Source organism: Eulemur rufifrons, chromosome 7, assembly GCF_041146395.1.
Source record: "Eulemur rufifrons isolate Redbay chromosome 7, OSU_ERuf_1, whole genome shotgun sequence".
Classification (NCBI taxonomy): Eukaryota; Metazoa; Chordata; class Mammalia; order Primates; family Lemuridae; genus Eulemur; species Eulemur rufifrons.
Window position 1 is genome coordinate 260,965,032 of NC_090989.1, and position 22,911 is coordinate 260,987,942.

General features: G+C 38.2%; 1 protein-coding gene across 3 annotated transcripts in view; it reads left to right on the forward strand.

Moving 5' to 3' along the window:
• SLC44A1 (solute carrier family 44 member 1) overlaps positions 1-22,911 on the forward strand; it is a 166,917-nt gene that overhangs the window by 55,587 nt on the left and 88,419 nt on the right. For all 3 annotated transcript variants that reach the window (XM_069474519.1, XM_069474518.1, XM_069474517.1), the window contains exon 3: positions 1,338-1,480. In XM_069474519.1, the coding sequence (XP_069330620.1) occupies positions 1,338-1,480 (143 nt within the window). The remainder of the gene's footprint in view (positions 1-1,337; positions 1,481-22,911) is intronic.

Sequence of the window (22,911 nt, forward strand, 5' to 3'; positions counted from 1 at the left end):
TTCCATTTGATAGGTGAGTAAATTGAGGCAGAAAGTTGAAGTAACTTGGCCAGGATCAGAGACCTAGAGAGTAGCAAGTCGGGGGTAGTCCCCACTCTGAATCTACTTTCTTTCAAAGTGTAGTTTCAAGAAGTTTCTGCTGACTAGAGCTACACTCTCTACTCTGCCCTCTCACCTCTCTTACCTGCACAATGAAAGCACAGGTATTTAGAAAAGAATTTGTTTGCTTTTTTTAGGTGACTATATTTAAGGGAGAAATACTTTTCTTTGAGGAATTACATATGAATATATTTAATAGTGTAATATTTACTGCTCTAGGCCTGACATCTAGCAGGACTATTTAGATAAGTACTATTTATGATACTCGGCTATCATGAATGAAATAGTGATAATCTCTGCCTTCTTAGTCATTTTACTAAAGATAACAAAAACTCAACCTTTTAATCACTGGGGTGAAAGAATATCTCTTAACCCCAATCAATTCATCAGTTGAGATTTCACCTTACTTCCCGTCTTCACACCCAGTAGCCTGCTGTTAAACCTCGGCTTGTGTTGCTTTGTTTTGGTCCGTACATGTTTGACTTAGCAAGCATGATGTGATTCTGAAGTATCTGCCATTTGCCTTTGATTGTGATGAAGCATATTCCCATGAAATGAAGTGACCTTTGCAGCACACAATGCCAGTGCCTTACTCTGCTTCACTCTCCAATATTAAGAGCATGGCAGAGCTTCATGATGTAATTCTTTGGCTCGTATACAGCTTTACTGCAGGAAGGAAACAGAAGTGTTGCGTGCATTGAAATGATAATGATTCAAAACCCATATACCTATTGTTCTTAGCATTTTTTTCTTTCATCTTTTGCTACTCTTTATTTAACAGAACTCCTTTACAACCAAATAAAACTAAAGAATGAAGAAAGCTGGGTTTGACCCAGCTTCGATGGCTTTGGGTAACTTATTTTACCTCCCTGGGCCTCAATTTCCTCCTCATGAAGATTAGAGATAATATATGATAAGCAACTAGTTCACAGCCTGGCACAGAGCAGATGTTCAATATAGAGAAGCTGCCATTATTATTATTTATAAAATGCAAAGACGATCTTATGATGTAAAAGACTGGGATTTGTTTTCTTATGGTACTAAATAGTGTTTCCCGGTGGACTTCTTTGTATTGTTTATGTGCAATCCAAGGAAAACAGAGGAATAGTGTTTGCAATAAGGAAAGATAGCTCTTTGTTCCCTTCAACAGACAAAAGAAGCTTATTATCGTATCAACTAGTGACTGTTGCTATTGAGATGGTTTATTTGTATGTTTTTTTTTTCTGTTTCTTTCCTAGGGATTTATTTGTGGCTTTTCAATAGCAACAGGTGCAGCAGCAAGACTAGTATCAGGATACGACAGCTATGGAAATATCTGTGGGCAGAAAAATGCGAAGTTGGAAGGAATACCAAACAGTGGCATGGACCATACCCAGCGGAAGTGAGTAGACTGTTGCTGAATGAAGAATACTGTGGAAACTTTGAAAGGGCCACAGAGAAAATCCTGCTTTTCCACTGCTTTAAAGATAATATCTTACTGCATGTTATTTTTATGTGATTCCCCTTAGTGTTTTTGATTTTTATTTTAACTGTACACTTGAATCATTCTTGGCTTTTTTTTTTTTTTTGGTCTAGAAATACATTCTTCAGGAAACAAAATTAGCTGCCATGTTAAAATGGATTTCCTTGAGGTTTTAATGGATAAAGACTTCATTTGAGAGGGTTACTTTTGTACTCTGTTTTCCCATCATCCTTTAGGTTGTACACTAAGTTTTAACCCAGAAAATAACATAATTTTTCCTCTAAGATTATACTTGATGGGAGACAGATAATGGATTTTGAAGCATTAAAGTTATAAAAAATATTTTGTGATGCATCATTTATAAGTACGCATCAGTTTGCAATTTTGTAAAAGATACATTTTCTTTGTCAGACTTTAAAATTTGCTTTGGGTTCTCAATATTCATCTTTTGGATTTTGTGAAATTCCTAACTTAATTGCCTTTCTTCCTCAAAAGAGCTATTATTTTGTTTTTAATGACAATGGGTAAAATATATTTCATCTAGCATATTTTATGTGTGATGCCAATTATTTGTTTGCACTGTATGTTTATGCCCCATCAAACTTTATTAGACACTTTAAGTGTTGAACTAGGTCTTAAAAATTAATAAAACTAATTTTAAGGCAACAGGTTCACCAATCTAATTAATGCACTTTATAGGAAAGGCTAAGCAGATAACATTTTTTAGATTATAATACTTTTATAATGTATTTTCCAGGAAGGTAACATGTAAAAACCATTTTTATTATTACAGAAATCTGTTGGTTAAATCTGGATCCCTACTGGGAAGTATAAGATTAATTTGATTATTTTACTAACTTGAAAAAATCCAAATAGTTAATCATTCTCAGAGTTATTCTTTGCATTAATGAAGACAAGATAATGCAGTTCAAGTAAATAAAAATGTAAATAACAACAATGAATATTTGTGTAGCATCCTGTAGTCTGTAAGCATACACTACCTTGTGGGATAGGTGTAACAGAGACTTAGAGAGGTTGAAGTGACTTTCCCAGCGTCACGTGACTGGCGGGCAGTAGAATATCCAGCTCAGAGTTTTTCTCCTGATATGCATCTGCAACTCTTAAGAGAAGTGGAAATTGGACTCTTAGCAATTTGGAGGATTGTTTCATTTATTCTACTTTATGATTATCTCATAAAATTAACGCAAATTTCAGGCTACATGTTATTTTTTGTAGCAAGACTACCCATATCTTTTTGTTTGTTAGTTTACTTTTAATTTTTTATTTATTTATTTATTTATTTATTTTGAGACAAGGTCTTGCTCTGTCTCCCAGGCTAGAGTGCAATGGTGGCATCATAGCTTACTACAACCTCAGACTCCTGGGCTTAAGCAATCCTCCTGCCCCAGGCTCCCAGGTGGCTTGGACTACAGACATGTGCCATGATGCCTGGCAAATTTTTCTATTTTTTTGTAGAGATGGGGTCAACCATGTTGCTCAGGCTGGTCTTGAACTCTTGGCCTCAAGTGATCCTCCCTCTTCGGCCTCCCAAAGTGCTAAGATGACAGGAGTGAGCCACTGTGCCCAGCCTTATTTACTTTTTATTTTGAAATAATTTTAGACTCAAAGAAGTGAGAAAATAATACGAAGAGTTCCACATTTTTGTACAGTGGCATCTACACTGTAACATATTGTTTAACTCTTTAATGTGATTGACATGTACCAAATATAAAATATTACCATTTAGGTAATTGAGGAGATAAGAGCAAAAGGGCTCTCCTCCCTCAGGTCCACTGCTCATATGGGGTGAGAATCATTTTTATGGCTCCTTTCATACCTTGCTGATGATGCAAGCATAGTCTCACCATAAGGTTTGTGTAAATACCACTTTTCACACTTATCCATGTGGTTCACCTGATTGGTGGAGCAGATTTCAAATCCTTGAATTATTCTATGTACATTTTGGCCTCTTGCAAAGAGAGACTGCTTATTATTCTGAAAAAGTGTTTGCTGTTCCCTGAATGCTTAGCATAGTTGAGAGCAATTCGTGTATAGGGAAAATAGTTTCCAAGTATAGTTATTCCTTAACTCGTGAATACATGTTTAAAATTTGGTTTTGATCTCTACTTTGATCTTTTCTGCAGTATGACCTTTTCAGTGCTAACCCATCGAAATATTTCTGTTTATAAATTTTTTTTAATGAATGGTAAATTTTTGAACATATCTCTCTCAGGTAAGTCTATAATATTGGATTTGAAAAGAGACAGGAAGGCCGCAGTCTTTGTGTTTGTTACCTTTATTGCATCCTTGTCCTTCTCCTGTCAAACGCATTGGTTTCCTTCTTTTATACTCATTTCCTCATACTTCTTTGGCTTCCTTATGAACTCCAGGCCCTTCCATAGCTATGGAATATGTTCATACCTGTTTTGTCTGCTGTTATCTCAGCTGGACCTTGATCACTTTCTTCCAGTCCTTATCCTCAAACAGTACCTGGTACTTAGTAGGACCTTTATACACATGTGTTGAGTAAGTCAACAGATACGTCCTCTAAAATCTCAAAAACAACCGACTGTTTCTTGCCTTCATGAGAATTTTTTCCTTTATCATAGAAAAATTCCTCCCATTCTTCATGTAGCTAAATTCTTCAACTTTCAGCTCTCAGCTTAAATGTCACTTCCCAGAGAGGTAGGTCTTTTTTGGTCTCACAATTTAAATGCAATATTTAAAAGTACTGTCCTTGCATCCTATAATATGTGTAATTATACATTTATTTTGTGATTATTTGTTAAATGTGTGTCTTTCCTAATTGAAATCTGTTTTACTCACTGCTGTATCCTCAAGGGCCTAGCTCAGTGCCTAGGACATAGTAGGCACTCAGTGAAATACTTGTTGAATGGATAAATTTGTTTCTTCAGAATCTATTCTAAGAGTAAAATACTGAATCTGAGGATTTGAATATTTTTAAATTATTAATGCATATGGCTGAATGGCTTTCCATAAAGACCGTTCCATTTACATTCCCATGAACAGGGTCTGAGATGGCTTTATCTTTGCTAGTATTATTAGTTTTTATTCTTTACTAATTTGTTAGACCAGAAAATGGTATTTTATAGTTTTAATATGCATGTCTTTGATTATTAATGAACGTGAACCTTTTTCCCCTGCGTTTGTTAGCCTCTCATGAAGACTGTTCTGCTAGCAGATCTATTCTTGGTCTTCTTATCTCTAATCTGCTCCATCTTTTATTCGGTGATAGGATTAAGTTCTTTAAAACAGGGTTTTATGTTGTCCCTTCCCTGCTCAAGAGGCTTTTTTTTAGTGTGTTGGCTGTGGTACCACAGAGGCGCCCCCTCCAGCTCCTGCCAATCTGGGCCTCTCACTGTATAAACCCATCTCACCTATTCAGTCTTCTCTCATTGTTCCTCAGTGTGGTACTATTATAGTGCACGATATTCAGTTGATTCGACCTCTGTGCTGTTCCTTATTACCTGCCTGCCAGTCTGAATTCGTGGAACACTTAAGATGGTCTCATAACTAACCACTTTATGAAATATTTCAAACCTAACCTTATCCCATAGTGATAAGCCTTCTTTACTTTGATTACCTGAACTTTCCTATCTTGTGCTTCTTATTCAGCTGCCTTCAGTTTGCTCTCTAATCATAGTGTGTGTTTCTTATCGGTCTGTATTAATTATCAGTTGCTAGGTAACAATGTACTGTAAACTTAGTGGCTTAAAACAAGACATGTTTATTAGCAGTTCCTGTGGGTCAGGAACCCGGACGTGGCTTGCCTAGGTCTTCAGTTTTGGAGTCTCTCCCAAGGCTGCACTGAAGTTATCAGTCTGGGCTGGCGTTTCCTCTGAGGCTTGACAGGGTCAGGTTCCCCTTCCAAACTCTTGTGGCTGTGGGCAGCAAACAGTTCCTTGAGGATTGTTGGACTAAGGGCCTTAGCTTCTTATAAGCTGTGGCCAGAGGCCACCTCAGTGCATGCTACGTGGACCGCTCCATGTGGCAACTTACTTCATCAGAACCAACAATGGAAGCATAAGCAGAGGGTCTGCTAGCAAGATGGAACTTACAGTCGTATGTCACATAATCACAGAAGTTGATATCTGTTACCTTTGCCATATTCTACTGGTTAGAAGCAAGTTGCAAGTCCTACCCAAACTCAAGAAGAGATGATTCCCCAAGGGTATGAATACTAAAAGGCAGTGACAATGGGGGCATGTTAGAGAGTTTATCTGCCACACTGCCCAACTCTGTCTCCCTGGAATACCATGTTTTCTGTAACCTCAGATTTGAGCACCCAAGACTTACTAAACTTAATAAGGACTTATTTAATTGCAATAATAAAGGAAGGAGGAAAGTCAGGAGAGAAATGGAAGGGGGAACATCTTTGATCTGTTTTAACTAGCATATTTAAGATGCCAAGATGACTATAAGAATTTTATTAGTAGTAAGGAAAAAGCACTATTTTATTTCCTTATCATTTTAATTGTATTCTTTTTTCTCCAAGTAATATTTTTGACTTGATATTATATTAAGGATGCCTAGGAAAATGGTAGACAGTATTTTATGAGAGACAGGAAAGACCTAACTTCAAATGGATTATGATCCCAAGGTTGATTTTTAAGTTGGTTGCTTGAGGTGTTTAAAACTTTTCTGCATAGAAACAGTGCTATAAATAAGGTTCTGAGGCTAGATCAACTCAGAAAAGTTCATTCATCTTAGAACCATAAAGTGCCAGAGATAAAAGGAATCTTTAGATTATCTAATATGTAACCTCCTTAAAGCATCCCATCAAATATTTGTGAGTGCCAACTAAAGCCCAGGAAGGAGAATGACTTGTTGTATCGCTGAGGTTAGTGGTATTAATACTCTGGAACGTGGGTGTGGCTTGTAGCCTTTTCTTTGGTGATGGGAAGTGAGGTGCTAGTTATATATTTTGAACTCTGATTGGCAATTCCAAAAACATATTTCTTCTGCCACATTTTAGATTGTCTACAATTTTCAGATCTATAATATGTAAGAAGCTTTAGAATACATGTATCAATTTTTAGATAGAGAACTATTATTATTCCTACAGAGGAAGCCCCCTGTCTTTCCTATAGATTTGGACAGAGCGGGGATTCTCCTATTTAGTTCTCAGATACCTTAATTAGTAGATACGGGTGTTGTGCAGAGACAAAAGGTTTAGCTGTGTTGGCCTCTGGGAAGAAGACTGGGGTAGGGGTGGGGTTGTGGTGCTTCTACCATAGACATTCCCATGTCCTGGGTGCCTGAGATGGGCGAGAATATGGCAAGGTGGCAGTAGCTCCTAGTAGGCATAGGTGAGGGTGAGGGTAAATAGGGAACTACTTTTAATCTTTTGATATCATCATTATTAGAACTCTGTCCTCCATTCTACAAGTAATCTTAACACAGAACTTAATGTCCACTTTCTTTGTTACTCTAAGAAGTTTTCCTAGTATATATCACATATCAATATCGATTTTTCTATAGATATTCTAAAAATACATTTTCGCGCAGATCTAATTTTCTTCCTTATTGTTTTGCCTTTCCTCTAAGGAAGCCATTTAAAGCCCCAATCACTGATAAAGGCCCCGTGGCCCTGAAATGCCTCTCAAATTTCAGATAATCTGTGTTAATAGGATGTAAAGGAACTAGAGGACTGAGGAGGGTAATGGCATCCATGTATGAGTCAGATCAGTAGCAGATGCATTTGAGTTGAGACCTTTTTCAATTTCCTGCGTAACCTGTAGCAGGGTACCTAGTAAAACAGAATCACAGTGTGATTTTACTTCACTTCTCTTCCCGTTCCCCAGAAGCCCACAGCTTGGAATGTTTATGCTGAAAGGGCCCTTGAGGTCATTGAGCCCCTTCATTTCTACAGGTGAAGAAACTGGGTCTAGGAAACAAGAGTGACTTGACAAAGGCAGTAGCTAGCAGACCAGCCCTCAGCTCTCACACTCCGTCTAATGCTCCTTGCATTATATACTGTGCTGTCTCTGGGGAGCTAGTCAGTGATTCCAGTTTCCCGAACCTTTTTTGTTTTTGGGGTTTCGCCCTCCCAACATTTAAAGATGGAAGAAATTTTTATAGCAGAACATAGAAGGGGCAGGTTATATACATTAATAAAAGTTATAACTGAAGAAATTTTCAAAGGAACCAGAGCACTTACACCATCACTGAAGGCTTTGAATAATTTGAAGGTGATCTTGTCTTTGCTTTCTCTGTCAGGGAAAAAGTATGAATTGTGACGACGAACTGCATGATTCTCATTTCATATTTGGATATTTTTACCATGTGTATGTTTTAAATATTTACTTAAAAAATACTTAGCTTCCAACTGATAATGTTACTTTTTTAATAAGATAATTGTTTATTTAGTAGACATTAGTCTTAGATAAACTCTCTATTTTTATAATCTCTGCATGGAGATTATAAAACAGGACTTTATAGGACTTCTATATTTACTCCTAATCTTCTATAGGAGATTATAGAATAGCACTTTAGTGGCCAGTGATTACCTTCTTTAAAGCTTGGAGTTCTGTAAGTTTAGTGTGTCTGGTTCAGTCTACCCCATGATTGCTAATGAGCTTATTAATTTATGAAAAGGATTATTTAAGGGGTCGTACTAATATGAAGAATATATTCAGTCTTTAAACAATTGCCGGGCTTTCTAGGCCTATACTATGCCACATAACTGTCTATGTTGGGAAGAACATTTTTCTTTAATCAGTCAATGTGTAAAGAAAAAGAACTAGAAAAATACAGATTAAAATTTGCTAAAATAAAGTTGTCCCTTGAGCAACACGGGTTTGAACTGAATGGGTCCACTTATTTGCAGCTTTTCCTTGCCTTTGCCACCCCTGCGACAGAAAGACCAACCCCTACTCTTCTCCCTCCTCTGCAGCTTATTCATCATGAAGACTTTTATGATGATCCACTTCCACTTAATGAATACTAAATATATTTTCTCTTCCTTATGATTTTTTAAATAACATTTTCTTATCTCTAACTTACTTTATTGTAAAAATACAGTATATAGCCAGGCACGGTTCTGTAAACAACAAAGTTCTGTAAATCAGAAGTCTGTGCACAGCATGGCTTAGCTGCTTCTCTGCTCCAGGTTTCACAAGGCCAAAATCAAAAGTGTTGGCAGGGCTGCAGTCTTTTCTTGAAGCTCTAGGGAATAGATCCCCTTCCAAGCTCATTCAAGCTGTTGACAGAATTCGGTTCCATGTGGCTGTAGGACTGAGGTCTTGTTTCCTTGCTGGCTGTAGATTCTCAGCTTCTAGAGGTAGCCTGTATATTCTATAGCATGTATTCTATGGCTCATGACTCCTTTTCTCCAACCACTTTGGGTCAGATCCTTCTCATTCTTGAATCTGTCTGACCACCCCTTCTTTGGGACAGCATCTTGGCTTCAGGTTGTACAGCTGGGTTGAAGACTCTCAAGCCAATGACTGGGGGCTCAGAGACAGGGTAATTTTAGGTAGAGTTTTAGAGCCCTAATTAGGCAGGTTGGAAGTTCAGGGCAGTGTCTGCTTTCTATCAGGATAGAGTCAAATAAAGCAGATCTCTGGAAGGAAGGTACACACAATGGCTATTGGAGGGAAGCTAGTGAATGGATGAACATATGGGCTTGGGGGTTGAGAGGTAGCTCCAAGAGCCCATCTTCTAGTGAGGATGGGATTCTGATTAGAACGCCAACCTTAGTTCTAGTTAGCTGAGGAATGGTGTGGGCTGAGTCTATAGGTTAGAATTCTTGTAGGTCAGGCTAAAGCTGAGTGAAGACTAGCGCACACAGGAAGGAGCTTTTGACATTGTCTTGTGGAGTTGTGGAAGCTTAGAAGAGGAGAGGTAGTACGTTTAGCCATTGTGCTCTATCTACCTGTTACTGAGGTGTTGTTCAGAGTAGCCCATTAGATCACCTGCTTGTTTCCACACTTAGGGGTAAGTTTGAAGAAATGGAGACACTCTAAGCCTTTGACGATTTTGGCTTTTCTTTGAGGGAAAGCACTCCCCTCTCTGTCTCCTGTCAAATACTCTCTGATTCCAACATTAACCTACCACCTCTACTAGTTTAGCTTGATGTGAAAAAGAGCAGCCTAGATAGACACCTCGCTTGAACTTGCATTTGTGAACTTATTTTCACACAAATTTACAAGCATTTGGAAATAGTAATGTTTATGATATTCTAAACAGAAACTTATTGTATTATTTATACAATCTTTTCGTAAACTTTCATTTTCTTTCATGGAGAATATTAATTGTAAGAATGATAGCTAAGTTTTCAGAAGATAAATTTATGGAGGTATCTTTGGAAAAGCACTTTTTGTCATATTTTGTAACCATGCTACTATTGAGCCTGAATTTTTTAACTCTTTACAAAAGTAACATCTTTATTGCTGGTGTAATTCTACCTCTAGGATATACTTGTTATGGATAATACTGCTAGCAGTTTGAAAGAAGAGATCCAGCTACTTACCCTAGAAAATGTAGGTGTTGAAAGTCAAAATGTTTTACAGATTCTAAATAGGGAAGTGAAAGGCCAGTTAGCAGAACTAGATGGCATGTACATAGCTAGGGAAGGATGGAGATGATTGGTTTTTGTCTGTGTTGTTTGACTAGGTGTGTATACTTGCCATATCTAAGTTTAATAGCTGATACACAGGCCTAATCCAGAGTCTCACTACTTGGATTGATTCCAGATTATCCTGGCACCTGTAAAGATTTTAAAAAGCCTTTGTCATTGTACGTGAGCTCGTAGATAATCACCTTTGTAATATACTTTAGGTAATTATTAACCGCTTCAACTATAAATTTTATAGTCATTGGTTTGCCATCTGTTTATGTTTATGCAGGTGTGAGAGTTGAGAGCAACTGAGAAGTTAGAGGGCACACAGTCCACACATGACATCCTTACTTCTGACCCCTGTTGCACGTTTAGGGGTCTGTAAGATAAATTTAAGGTCAATAATTTGTCAGAAAGACTCACAGCACTTACTAAAAGCTGTTATACTCCTGATTGTGGCTTACTACAGGGAAAAGATACAGATTAAAATCAGCCAACAAAAGGAGTTAGTAAGGCAGAACTTCCATTGTTCTCGCCCACAGAGAATGGAGTGACATGGAGTCAGAGCACTTTCCTGGCACGGATGTGTGAAAATACACAGAGGGTGTGACCAGCCAGGGAAACTCATTCGAGCCTCCGTGTTCAGAATTTTTATTGGGACTCCATTATGTGGCTGACTCAGTCTCCAGTTTCCAGCTCCTCTGGTCAAGCTGATAGCATGTGATCCAAAACTCCCAATCTACAGGATATTGTTGATCTTTCTAAATACTATCTGGTGTGGCCGTCTCCTTCTTAAATCACATCATTAGACTATCTGCCGTGACCCAAGACCTTCAGGTAAACAAAGACACTCCTGTAATAAGGCTTAGAAATTAAAAATTAACTCCCAGAAGTCAAGGGCAAAGTCCAGATTTCTTTCTGAGCAAGGTTAAATTCTTAGTTACACACTGGGACTCTTTTAGATTAAGTTGGATTTTGTAAAGTCCATTTTCAAGGAGAAATTTAAAATGTTTTATTTTTATAATTTTATTGAGGTATAACTTACATATAATAAAATTTACCCATTTCTAGTGTAGTTCGAATTTTGGTAACTGTATACAGTCATGTTCCCTCCACCACAATCCACACTTCTTTCACCCCAGAAAATTACCGTGTGTCCCTTTGTAGTTAGTCCTTGCCTCTATCCTCGTCCCCAGGCAACCACTAACTTGCTTTTTGTCAGTATAGTTTCACTTTTTTCTAGACTGCCATATACATAGAATCATACAGTATATAGTGTTTTGTGTTTGCCTTTTTTTTACATAGCATAATAATGTTATACAGATTCATCCATGTTGGTAAATATACCAGTAGTTTGTTCTTTTTAAATTACTGAGTATTCCATTGTGTGGATACACCACATTTTGTTTATCTGTTCATCATTTTTTTTGATATTTGGGTTATTTTTATGTCTAAATTTTTTTTACTATTGCGAATAATACTGCTTTGAAAATCTGTATATATGGTCATTTGTGGACACATATTTCATTACTTTTGCATAGATACCTGGGATTGGGATTGCTGACTAGTAATGTGATAAGGACATGTTTAACTGTATAAGAAATTATCAACCTGTTTTCCAAAGTGGTTGCACCATTTTGTATTTCCGCTAGGAACGTAGGAGGGATGTAGTTGCTCTACGTCCTCAGTAACATATCATATTGTCAGTCTTCTTCTTTTAGCTATTCTAGTGGTGTCTAGTGGTATCTTATTATGATTTTAATTTTCATATTTCTAATGACTAATGGTGTTTAACATCCTTTTAAGTGCTGGTTGATCATTTATCTATCTTGTGAAGTATTCTTATCCTACCTTTTGTACATTTTTAACAAATTGGTTTATGTTATATGAGTTCTTTATATAATCTGGACATAAGACCTTTGCCAGGTATGTTTTGTAAATATTTTTTCCTATCTGTAGTTTGCTTTTTTGTTTTGCTTTATTTTTTGAGACAGAGTCTCACTCTGTCGCCTCGGGTAGTGGTGTCATCATAGTTCACTGCAACCTCAAACTCCTGGACTCAGGCAATCCTCCTGCTTCAGCCTCCCGAGTAGCTGGGACTATAGGCGAACACCACCACACCCGGCTAATTTTCTCTATTTTTAGTAGAGACAGGGTCTCACTCTTGCTCAGGCTGGTCCAGAACTCCTGAGCTCAAGTGATCCTCTTGCCTCAGCTTCCCAGAGTTCTAGGATGATAGGTGTGAGCCACCGGGCCCGGCCTGCCTTTTTGTTTTCTTAATGGCATCTTTTTCTGAGCAAAAATTTTTAATTTTGAGTAAGTCTGATTTATCCATTTTTATTAACAGGTCATGCTTTTTGTGTTCTAAGAAATCATTGCCTTACTCCAAGATCACAAAGATTTTTTTTCTATTCTTCTAGAAGTGTTTTATTTAGCTCTTATGTTCATATCTGTGATCCATTTAGATTTAATTTCTGTGTATGGTATGATGAAAAGGTCAAGGTTTATCTTTTTTCCTCTATATAACAATATAGGTATTCCAGGAGCACTTATTGGCACCTTTGTCAAAAATAGATTTTAAGTTTGAGGGCATGAAAGGAGGCTGGTGGAATTTCTAGTAGTGGCAGCTACCAGTATTATGGAAAAATAGAAAGAGTTTACCTCAAATTAAATAAATAAGGATATCACCTTTTTTATAGCATTGTTCAAAATAATTAGTTGCAACAAATCATATAAAAGATATAAATGGAATATGTGTAGGTTTTTAGAAAGAAAAATAACACTATTTGCCAATGACAAGGGGCTATAACCTGGAATGTTTAGGAGATCCAACAAAAATATATCTTGAAATGAGGTGCTTAAATTATGGGTTATAAAACATACGCCTAACTATATTCAGTCATTTGTTTTAGTAATACACAGAAAATATAATGAAAAAGATAATATTTCTTTTATTAAAAAACAAGATCTAACAAAATTTATATATAGTCAAATACAGAGAATTACAGTACTTTAATAGAAGGAAAAGAAAACAAATAAGAGAAATATAGTCTACTCCTAGTTGAATAGTCTTAATATAATAAAGATGACAATACTAATGAAGTTAATTTATAGATTTAATACAGTACCAGTTAAGATCCCAATAGGATGTGGAATTGAACTTTACTGATAGCATAAATCACAGAGTAAAGGAGAAGGCAGGAATTTCGGGGGGGGGTGGTTAAAAATTATTCTCATGCATAAAATAATTTGAGAGGATTAGAATTAGGTGCATATATTGTAAGACAATGAAATGGGGATGAAAGATCTGAAGCCACACAATGGAAGTAGAGAAGAGATTAAACCAAACATGTAGGCTAAGGTAGTTACTGAAGTTAAGCACCAAATTAGCTGTGAACTTTGGCAATTAGTGTTCTGGCCAAACAAAATGTGGGAGCCAGGGGCTACTCACTGAGTAAAGACTGTGTATCTATAGTTGTCATTGTCTGTTTAATAAATTGTGTAGCTTAGAAGAGAACAAAAAGAGTTGCCATTCTGGACCAAACCCCATTCTAAAGTACATTAACAGAACTACCTGAATGTAGATTAATGACAGAGATGGAAACAAAATAGAAATAGCAGAAATGAACTGATAGTGGCTTCATATATGAGAAACCAAGTGAAATAAAAACTGTGAAAGCAATCACTGTTTAACAAAAACATTGGATTGAATGATAATATGAAAAAAGCTACATTTAGATCTATTTTAATCTTATACCATGCAAAATAAATTCCAGATGAATTAAGTATTTAAAAATAAATACTATACTTGTAAAGAGGAGATAATTTAAAGAAATTAAGTAATACCCAGGTGGGCATGTTTGATTATCAAAAAAGTTGATTCTGTGATGTTAAAATAAAAGCAATACAATGGGAACAGTATTTGTAGTTTTTCTATGATAAGTAAGATTTTTCATGTAATTGAGGGTGTATCTATAAGGATAGATCCAGTATTCAGGTAACCAAAGGACAGTTGACACTGTTGAAAATAACAACACTGGCCTGAAGATCTTCATTTGTAAAATGAAAATAATAGTAGTACCTACTGCCTAGGTGTTTTGGAGGAATAAATATGATAAATGATGTATCCTCCTTAGCACAGTGGCTGGTACCATGAATGTTAACTGCTATTTATTATAATCATCTTCATTATCATTTTCCAAAGGAAGCTTCAAAGTTACTTGTCAAAGCTTCTTCCCTTTTTAACCCAGATGGGGAAAACACCACTATTTTAAGCAACTTTATGTAGTTTACAAAGCACTTTCACGTATTCTGTCTCATTGATTCTCTAGTCCTGGGAGCTGTTCAAATTTTTTCTCAGTGGAGGCTTTCAGGGCTCACTCTTCCATAGACACAGCTTGGTCATTGTCATCATCCTTAATTGCTCCACCTATAAAATCAATTCAAACTAATTCAAGAATTCCCCACTCTGACCACGGGCATCTCTCCTTCCATCTTGCATGTTCCTTTTTGCCTGCTACACTCCTTCTTCCTGCCTCTCCTGTATTTTCTCCTAAGTGCTCTTTTTTTTTTTCTATACTTTCATCATTGTTTTTTCTTGTAATATAATTTTTTCATAATGTGACAATATCTAGTATCTGTCTCTGCCTCACTATGTCTTTCTCACAGATTTAAAAGAAATTTGTGATGATGAGCAAAGGATTTGAATGGACATATCTCCAAAGCAGATATATGAATGGCTAATAGGCACAGCTCAGCATCATTAGCCATCAAGGAAATGCAAATCAAAACCAAAATGAGTTACCATTTCACATCCACTAGAATAGTTATAATAAAAAAGACAAGTTTTTGGTGAGGATGTAGAGAAATTATTAATAGAGCTCTCATGCACGGCTAGTGGGAATGTAAAATGGTTCAGCCACTCTGGTAAATAGTCTGGCAGTTCCTCAAAAATTTTTTTGTTTTTTTTTAAGAGACAGGGTCTTACTGTGTTGCCCAGTCTGGAGTGCAGTAATGGTCATAGCCCACTGCAACTTCAAACTCCTGGGCTCAAGCATTTCTCTCACCTCTACCTCCCAAGTAGCTAGAACTACAGGTGTGTACTACCACACCAGGCCTTAAAATATTAAACATAGAGTTACCATGTGACCCACTCTTTGGTATCTACTTAAGAGAAATAAAAACACATGCCCACACAAAGACTTGTACATGAATGTTTATAGCAACATTATTCATAACAGACAACACTACAAATGTGCATCTTCTGATGACTGGATAGACAAAACATGCTATATCCATACAATGGAGTATTACTAAGCCATAAAAAGGAATGAAGTACTGACATATGCTACGGCATGGATGAACCTTGAAAGCATTATACTAAGTAAAAGAACCCTGCCACAAAAAACTACATATTGCGTAATTCCATTTATATGAAATGTCCAGAATAGGCAAATCTATAGAGACAGAAAATAGATTAGTGGTTAACTTGGCCTGGGGGGTAGGGGACAGAAAAGGATGGTATATTAGTCTATTTTATGTTACCTATAACAGAATACCTGAAACTGGGTAATTTATAAAGAAAAGGGATTTATTTCTTACAGTTATGGAGGCTGAGAAGTCCAAGGTCGAGGGTCCCTATCTGGTGAGAGCCTTCTTGCTGGTGCTCTCTGCACAGTCCCAAGGCAGTCAGGTATCACATGGCCAGGAGGCTGAGCATACGAATATGCTAACTCAGGTCTCTCTCTCTCTTTTTTTTTTTTTTTGAGACAGAGTCTCACTCTGTTCCCTGGGCTAGAGTGCTGTGGCGTCAGCCTAGCTCACAGCAACCTCAAACTCCTAGGCTCAAGCGATCCTCCTGCCTCAGCCTCCTGAGTAGCTGGGACTACAGGCATGCACCACCATGCCTGGCTAATTTTTTCTATATATTTTTTAGCTGTCCAAATCATTTCTTTCTATTTTTAGTAGAGATGGGGGTGGGGGGTCTCGCTCTTGCTCAGGCTGGTCTTGAACTCCTGACCTCGAGCGATCGTCCTGCCTCGGCCTCCCAGAGTGCTAGGATTACAGGCGTGAGCCACCGCGCCCGGCCTCTCTTCTTCTTATAAAGCCACCATTTCCCCATGATAACCCATTAGTCCATTAGCCCATTAATCTGTTAACCCATTAAGCCATTAATCTGTTCATGAGGGCTCCCACATGATCCAGTTACCTCTTAAAGACTCCACCTCTCAATACTGCCACACTGGGAATTAAATTTCAACATGAGTTTTGGACGGGACAGATACTCAAACCACAGCAGATGGAGAGTGACTGCTAATGAATATGAGGTTTTCTTTTTGGGGCTACAGAGATGTTCTAAAATTAGATTGTAATAATGGATGAACAACTCAGTCAAATATACTTAAAAACATTGAATCTCAAAGTTTACACAAGTAAATTTTATGGTATGTTAATTATATCTCAATAAAGCTATTAACCTAAAAAGAAAATGAAATCTCTGGTCATTGGCTCATGGCACATATTATTTATCTGTATTAGTGCTGGAACAAGTTGATTTTGAGAATATACTCTCTGACTATGTAGTATTGACAATGAAATTGGATTTAGGGACGTTCTTCCAGTTAACTGGAAATGAGTAGAAAACTTTTTTTCATGTAAATCTTGTGAAATGTTTTTTTAAAGGTCTTTCGATTCACTTTCTTGCCTCAGTTTAGTATAAGGAACACAATTTGTTGTCAGTGGCTCTTGGTTTCCATTCTGGCAATTATTTTTCCTTCTATAGTACGTGGGAGGAATCAGACATTGTAGCTAAACAGAATTTTTCCTCCTGTGATTTTCCACTTCCATGCCTTTGTTTTGCAATGCTAGTTATCTCCTTTGGCTCTTTTTCATCTTATTTACTCTTAGTTTTAATCTCTTTGGAGGCCTTTGACAGTCAGTTCAAAACTATGAAGTTTGAAGTCTGTCTTCAGAAAAATGCACGTGGATTTGCACAACAAATTTTGCTTACAATTCAGGAGGGTCATAGATTTCACCCAAGTTAAGAATCTTAACTCCATACACTGACTTTGGTGATCTCATGTACTCATAGGGGTAAGTTACCATTTATATGCTAATAATTCCAAAAGCTCTATGTCTCCTGTCCAGATTTCATTGCTAGAACCCTACAGCTGTGTGGGTCCACTTAAATACTCCAATGGCACCTCAAACTCAATTTGTCTAAAGTTGGAATATCCTCTTTATCTTTCCGTAATGCTATGCTCCTCCCAACTCCCCTATCTTACTGAGTAGAGTGGGATTCCAAACCAGAATGCCCTAGCCACCTCTGTCTAAATCAGATGCTAGGCATCAGCCTTAATTTTTTCCTTTTTCTCCATATATAATCAGACATCAAGTTTTCTTCCTTGTGCCTAAGTACTTTTGAAATCTCCTTTTCATCCCTATTCCCACTCTAGTCCAAGTTATCATTTCTAGATAGAAATTAAGTAGTTTCCTAACCAGTCTTTTTACTTTCTCTCTTGCTCACTTCTAATTCATTCTACACATTGCAGCTGGTGAACTCCGAAGGCTTCCCAGTGATGAACTCCAAGTTTTCTAGCATCTTCATCAAGGCCCTGCGGGATCTAGCTCCAGCTTACCTGTCCAGCCATCTGTCTCATTCATCACAGTCCATAATCAACCACCCTGACCGTCTTCATTTTCTCACCTGTGCCATGCTCTTTCACCTTTATGCCCTTGTGTACTCTGTTCCCTCCCTACTCCCACCCCCTTTCCTCCACACCTGGCTAACTCTTACTCATTCTTTAGGTATCCCTTCCTCTGGACAGAGGAAGAGATCCCTACCCTGATCCCCATTCATGGGGCCCGTTTGACACCTTCTCTGCGATCCTCTTTTCCCTGCCATCGCACTTACACACTGGTTGTTAACTGTCTCCCTAGCCTCTGGATTGTGAACACTGAGAACGGAGACATTGTGGTCTTATTTATTACTGTATCTCTAGTACTTACTTAGTTCTGTACCTGGCAGAGGAGGTGTTTAATAAATTTCTTTTGAATGAATGAGAGTATTTCTGTCTACCTGAAATATCTTCTTCCTTACCTTCCCTCGACTCTGGCCCCACTTGGCAAAATCTGACACAATTACCATCTATTTATTCATTCAGTAAATAATTATGGAGCTCCTTCCTTGTTCCAGGCATTATTTTAGGCACTAAGCATATAGTGATGAATTAAACAGTTAAGTATCACTGCCCTCTTAGACCTGATATTCTACTGGCAGAAGCAGATAATAAACAGATAAGTCAAATATGCAGGGTGGTAGCAAATGTAAGTGCTAAGGAGGAAGAAATAAATCAGGAAAGAAAAAGGTGCATCAGAATAGAGCGTTGGCATTGTAGACAGTGTGGCCAGTGAAAGCTTCACTGAGAAAGTGACTTTGGAGTGAAGACTTGAAAGGAGCAAGGGAGCTAGCTCTGTTGCAATCTAGAGGGAGAATGTTCCAGGCAGATAGGCCGTGCAAAGGCCCAGATTGCTTGAGGAACAGAAAGAAGACCAGTGGGAAGAGACCGGGGGAGGTGAAAGTCAGAGAGGTAAATGTTCTTCCTGTATTCCTGTGTTAATCCGATCCTGGGCTTCCTCCACACTTTTAAGTTGACTGTGAGAGTTTCTCTTCTTAGCAGTTGTCTGTAAATCAAGGGCTACAGAAGTGCTGGAGGCTGCTGTGCTGATGAGAGTTCGGTTGCCTCTTTGGGGGTTGGTGAGGTGTGTCCTTGGGTTTTATTTTTAACAAGTGGTACCTCTTTCTCAGGAGATTTTTGCTTCTTCCTCATTAGAATTGGGAAACAGTGGGAAAGTGGCACACCCCTGTCCTAAGTCTCATGGGTTGGGTTTCCCACAGCTCACCTCAGTTCGTTCCTTCTGTTCTCTGTCTGTTCCGTGCAGTATGGGGGGCGCTGTGAACATGGTGCAGCTCTCTCAGCCTCTAGCTAGAACTACAGCCTTGAAGACAAATACTGCTCTCAACTTGTGTCTCTCTCCCCTTAGCTCTGTTCCAGAAAGTTGGGGGCCAGTGAAGATTTAGTTAATTATGTATTGCAGTTAGTTGGTTAAGCTTAGTTTGGGTTTCACCAACTGTGGTGTGCTGGCCCCATAACTCTGCCTTAAGAGAATACAGCTCTGCTCGGGGCATTTGGGTCCCTGCCTGGCTGAGATGACTGGACTTGCCTTGCTGCCACCCCCACCCCCGCCGGAAGTGAGAGGCAGAATTCCTGGGCAGAATTCCCCTGTGGGTGGAGTACAGACCCGCAAGGCTCTCTGTAGCCTGTGTTTAGCAGTAACAGAAGCCTCTGCTAGGCTGTCGTGTTTTTCCGTTTGGTGTGATTTACTCACGGCAACACACTCCGTGGAAAGGGGCTATAAATTGTAAATTGATATGAAGTAATAATTGGAAAAATGATCAGACTCCATTTTTATTCCCCTCTGGGGAAGACACGTGTCAGGAATCACTAAAGCAGAAGGCTACGGAGGGATTTTTTTCAGCCAGCTTTCCAGCTTTAGTGCTGCAGTGCTTCCATCCTGATTAGAGAGGAGAGAAGCCAAATTTGGCAGGAGGCGGCCAGCAGACCTAGTATCTGCTTGCCACCTTTTGCTCCAAAAAGCCTTGTTGCAGAGAGTTGCCATGGCAGCAGGAGGCAATTTAATGGCAAAGGCTCATCTCTGGAACAGCGCTGCTGTGCCCCAGCCGTTCCCCCTCTGGCCTTAAACCCGAGGGGCTGGTCATACCAGGGTGTCACTGTGCAGTGGCCATTTGAGTGCACGTCATCTAATGGAGCAGAGCTGTAAGATCCTCCTGATCCTAAGGATGGCTACGTCTTCTATCCCCAGCTTCTCCTCCGCACATAGCTCTTTGATGCCCCATCCTATTGTTGACTTTATCAGGTTATTTGCAGTTCCTTAAATATGCTCTTTCATGATTCTGTGCTTTTAGACACGCAGTTTCCTCTGCCTAGAGTGCTCCCTTCCGTGTCTGTTTGGAAAATTCCTACTCAATTTCAAAATGTGGCTTAGATACTGCCTCCTCCTTATCTAACCTTTTCTCCTCCGTGCAGAATTACCCAATTCCGGCTGCCATCTCAACCTTGCCTCCTATCGCATGGTTTTGAAGCCACTGCTTGCATTTTTTTGTTCTTCTTTAGACAGTAACTTACTTGCATTCAAGAACTGTGTTTTATGAATTTTGTATGCAAAGTGTCTATCCAAGGAGTAAACATTTAGTAATGTTTCTTATAAATGAAGTGTTTTCATATCATCCTACGTAATCCTTATTACGGGAGTGTTGCATACGACATAGAGTGCAGCACTGTATCGTATCCAGGTATGGCTTTGTCTGCCCTGGGATCCCAGAGGATTGCCCTGATTTAATCAATTGACTTTGGCCAGTCTGTGACTCCCTCTCCATTACATTTATTCTCACTTTCCGGTTTGAATTGGAAAGAATAATATTTGGGGGTCAGTCTCCCCAGGCTTAAAGTCAGTGTGGCCTTAGGTCAGTCACCCAACTTGTGAGTCAGTGCCTTCATTTGTTGAATTGCAATGTTGTAAGGACAGAGCCTAAGATGCTTTGTGACTCAAAGTAAATCACTTTCTTTACCTTCTCCTCTCTTCAGTGAAGAAAGTAAGAGAACAGAGAGGTTTGAACTAGCTTCAAACCTTCTGTGGCCTCATATCGTTCAGTTTCACCTTTGTGCTCTGAGTGCAGCTTTGAAGGCCCTTCTGTGGCTCGTGTCCCTTTTCCTGAGCTGCCGTGGTTGGCCCCCTTCCTTTGACTCACTGCCCTGTTTTCATCTTTGGCACATCTGTCCCCTCATTCACTGTGTAGACAGAGCATTTTAATTAGATTTCTCTCCTTTTCCTGACTTTTGGTGGTAATTTGTTATTGTTTTTCAAAAATTTCAATTTAAAATGAATTTATTTTTTCTTCTCTCTCAAATAATTCCCAAAAACCACCTCAACTGTAATATATATATATATATATATATATATATGCCTTACCTGCTATCTTCTGGAATATATGCTTTGCAGTTTGGTCTGAGAATTTTTTTCCATTTCCTCTAACTTTTAAGTTCAAAGCTTGTTTAGGCTGTTTTGCAATTCCCTTTACAAATGTGTTCTCTATATCATGTGATCATGCTATGCGCATGTTGTATATGCAATGCCTGCAGTGTCTGGGCTGTTTCATTTATGGACTGTTTTTCTCTTGTTGCTTCTCTTCCTTCTTTCATTCCCACTTTTGATATTTTATTCATACTGGTTCCCCTAAAGGATGTGAGACTTAAACAAAGCTGTTTTTAAGTTATTAATAGTAAAAGATTCACTGAGGATAGCAATGAAAAACTGGCTCTTAACTTAGGTTTATGGATTGTCTGTGACATTGGTTTTCTACTTTGGAGGTGGGGGATAGAGGTGAAGGGGCGTAATCAGAGTTGGCTTGAGCAGCTTGTTCAGAATTCACATGCCCCATCCCTTTCCTGATCATTTGCCTGGTGGGAATGAAAGTTGGCTGAGTGTTTAGAGAAACCTTTCTGAAATGATCTGTAGCCTCTCACCCTCTCAGTTAAAAACACTCATCTGTAGTTTCCAGGTAGTTACAGTAATCTGAGTTGTTAGTGCTGTGCTTATTTAAGAGTTGGTTATTTGTCTCATTGTAAAAAAACTAAAATCGCCACACACAGTTCATTTTGTTGAAAGTGAAAACTGAAAGTAATGTAAGGATTTATTTACCTGGTTCAAAGACATTTTCAAATCAAAAGGCAGGAAAGTGAAATTTTAATAAATCATAAATTTGTTTGATACAGGTGTTTTTCCTACTGTGTAAATATTCAGTTAAATATGAATTAGTTAAAATTAATTACTTACAAGCATGTTGCCATAGATTAGACGAACTTTGGAATGCTAGAAAGAGGATATTCAAGGTTAATGTAGACCAACTAAAATTATTAATGATATTTGTAGGAAACATTTTGAGAATTAGTGGAACGGAAATGGTGAAACTCAGAAGGACTGGGTTTTAATTCACGCTTTGGCACCTGCTTGCTCTCTTGGGTCTTGCTGTTAGTCCCTCAGGGCCTCAGCTTTGTCTTCTGTCGATGGTGATAAATCCTACCTCATCGAGTTGTTGTGGGGATCAAATAAGGTCATGAATGTGGCAGTGACTAATACCTAGACATCCAATAAATATTAATAGAATCTGAACCTAAGGCCTGTATGTTATTTTTAACATTATGTGTGTGTGTGTTTGAATATATATGTGAAATGCACAGATAATTAAATGTAATATGTTCTCAGACTATGGAGGCAGCTAAGGTATGAAGTGTAAATGTGTGTATAAATCTGAATGAGTGCGTATTTCCTGAAGATACCATTTCAAATTACATTTTAGTTTGATTGATTTCAGACCTTGTCAAACCATATACACAGGCTAAAAATTGTGCAGTGTTAATTTTACAGTGTCACAGTCATTGCTGCATTCTTCTCACCCTCCTGTTCTTGTTTCCTTGGGCCAGGCCTGTGGTGGAGGCCTACTTAGTTCTCCTCAAGACTTAAGGTGCTAATACTCATGAATACTCCTACACAGATTTTTCTTCCAAATGGAAACTAAATATTAGTATTGCAGTCCTGTTTTATGCTCATATCAGAAAGTGTTGAGTTTAATGCCTTACTATCAAATGTAAAATTTATGGAAAACACAGTTTTCTTAATGGTAACGATATGA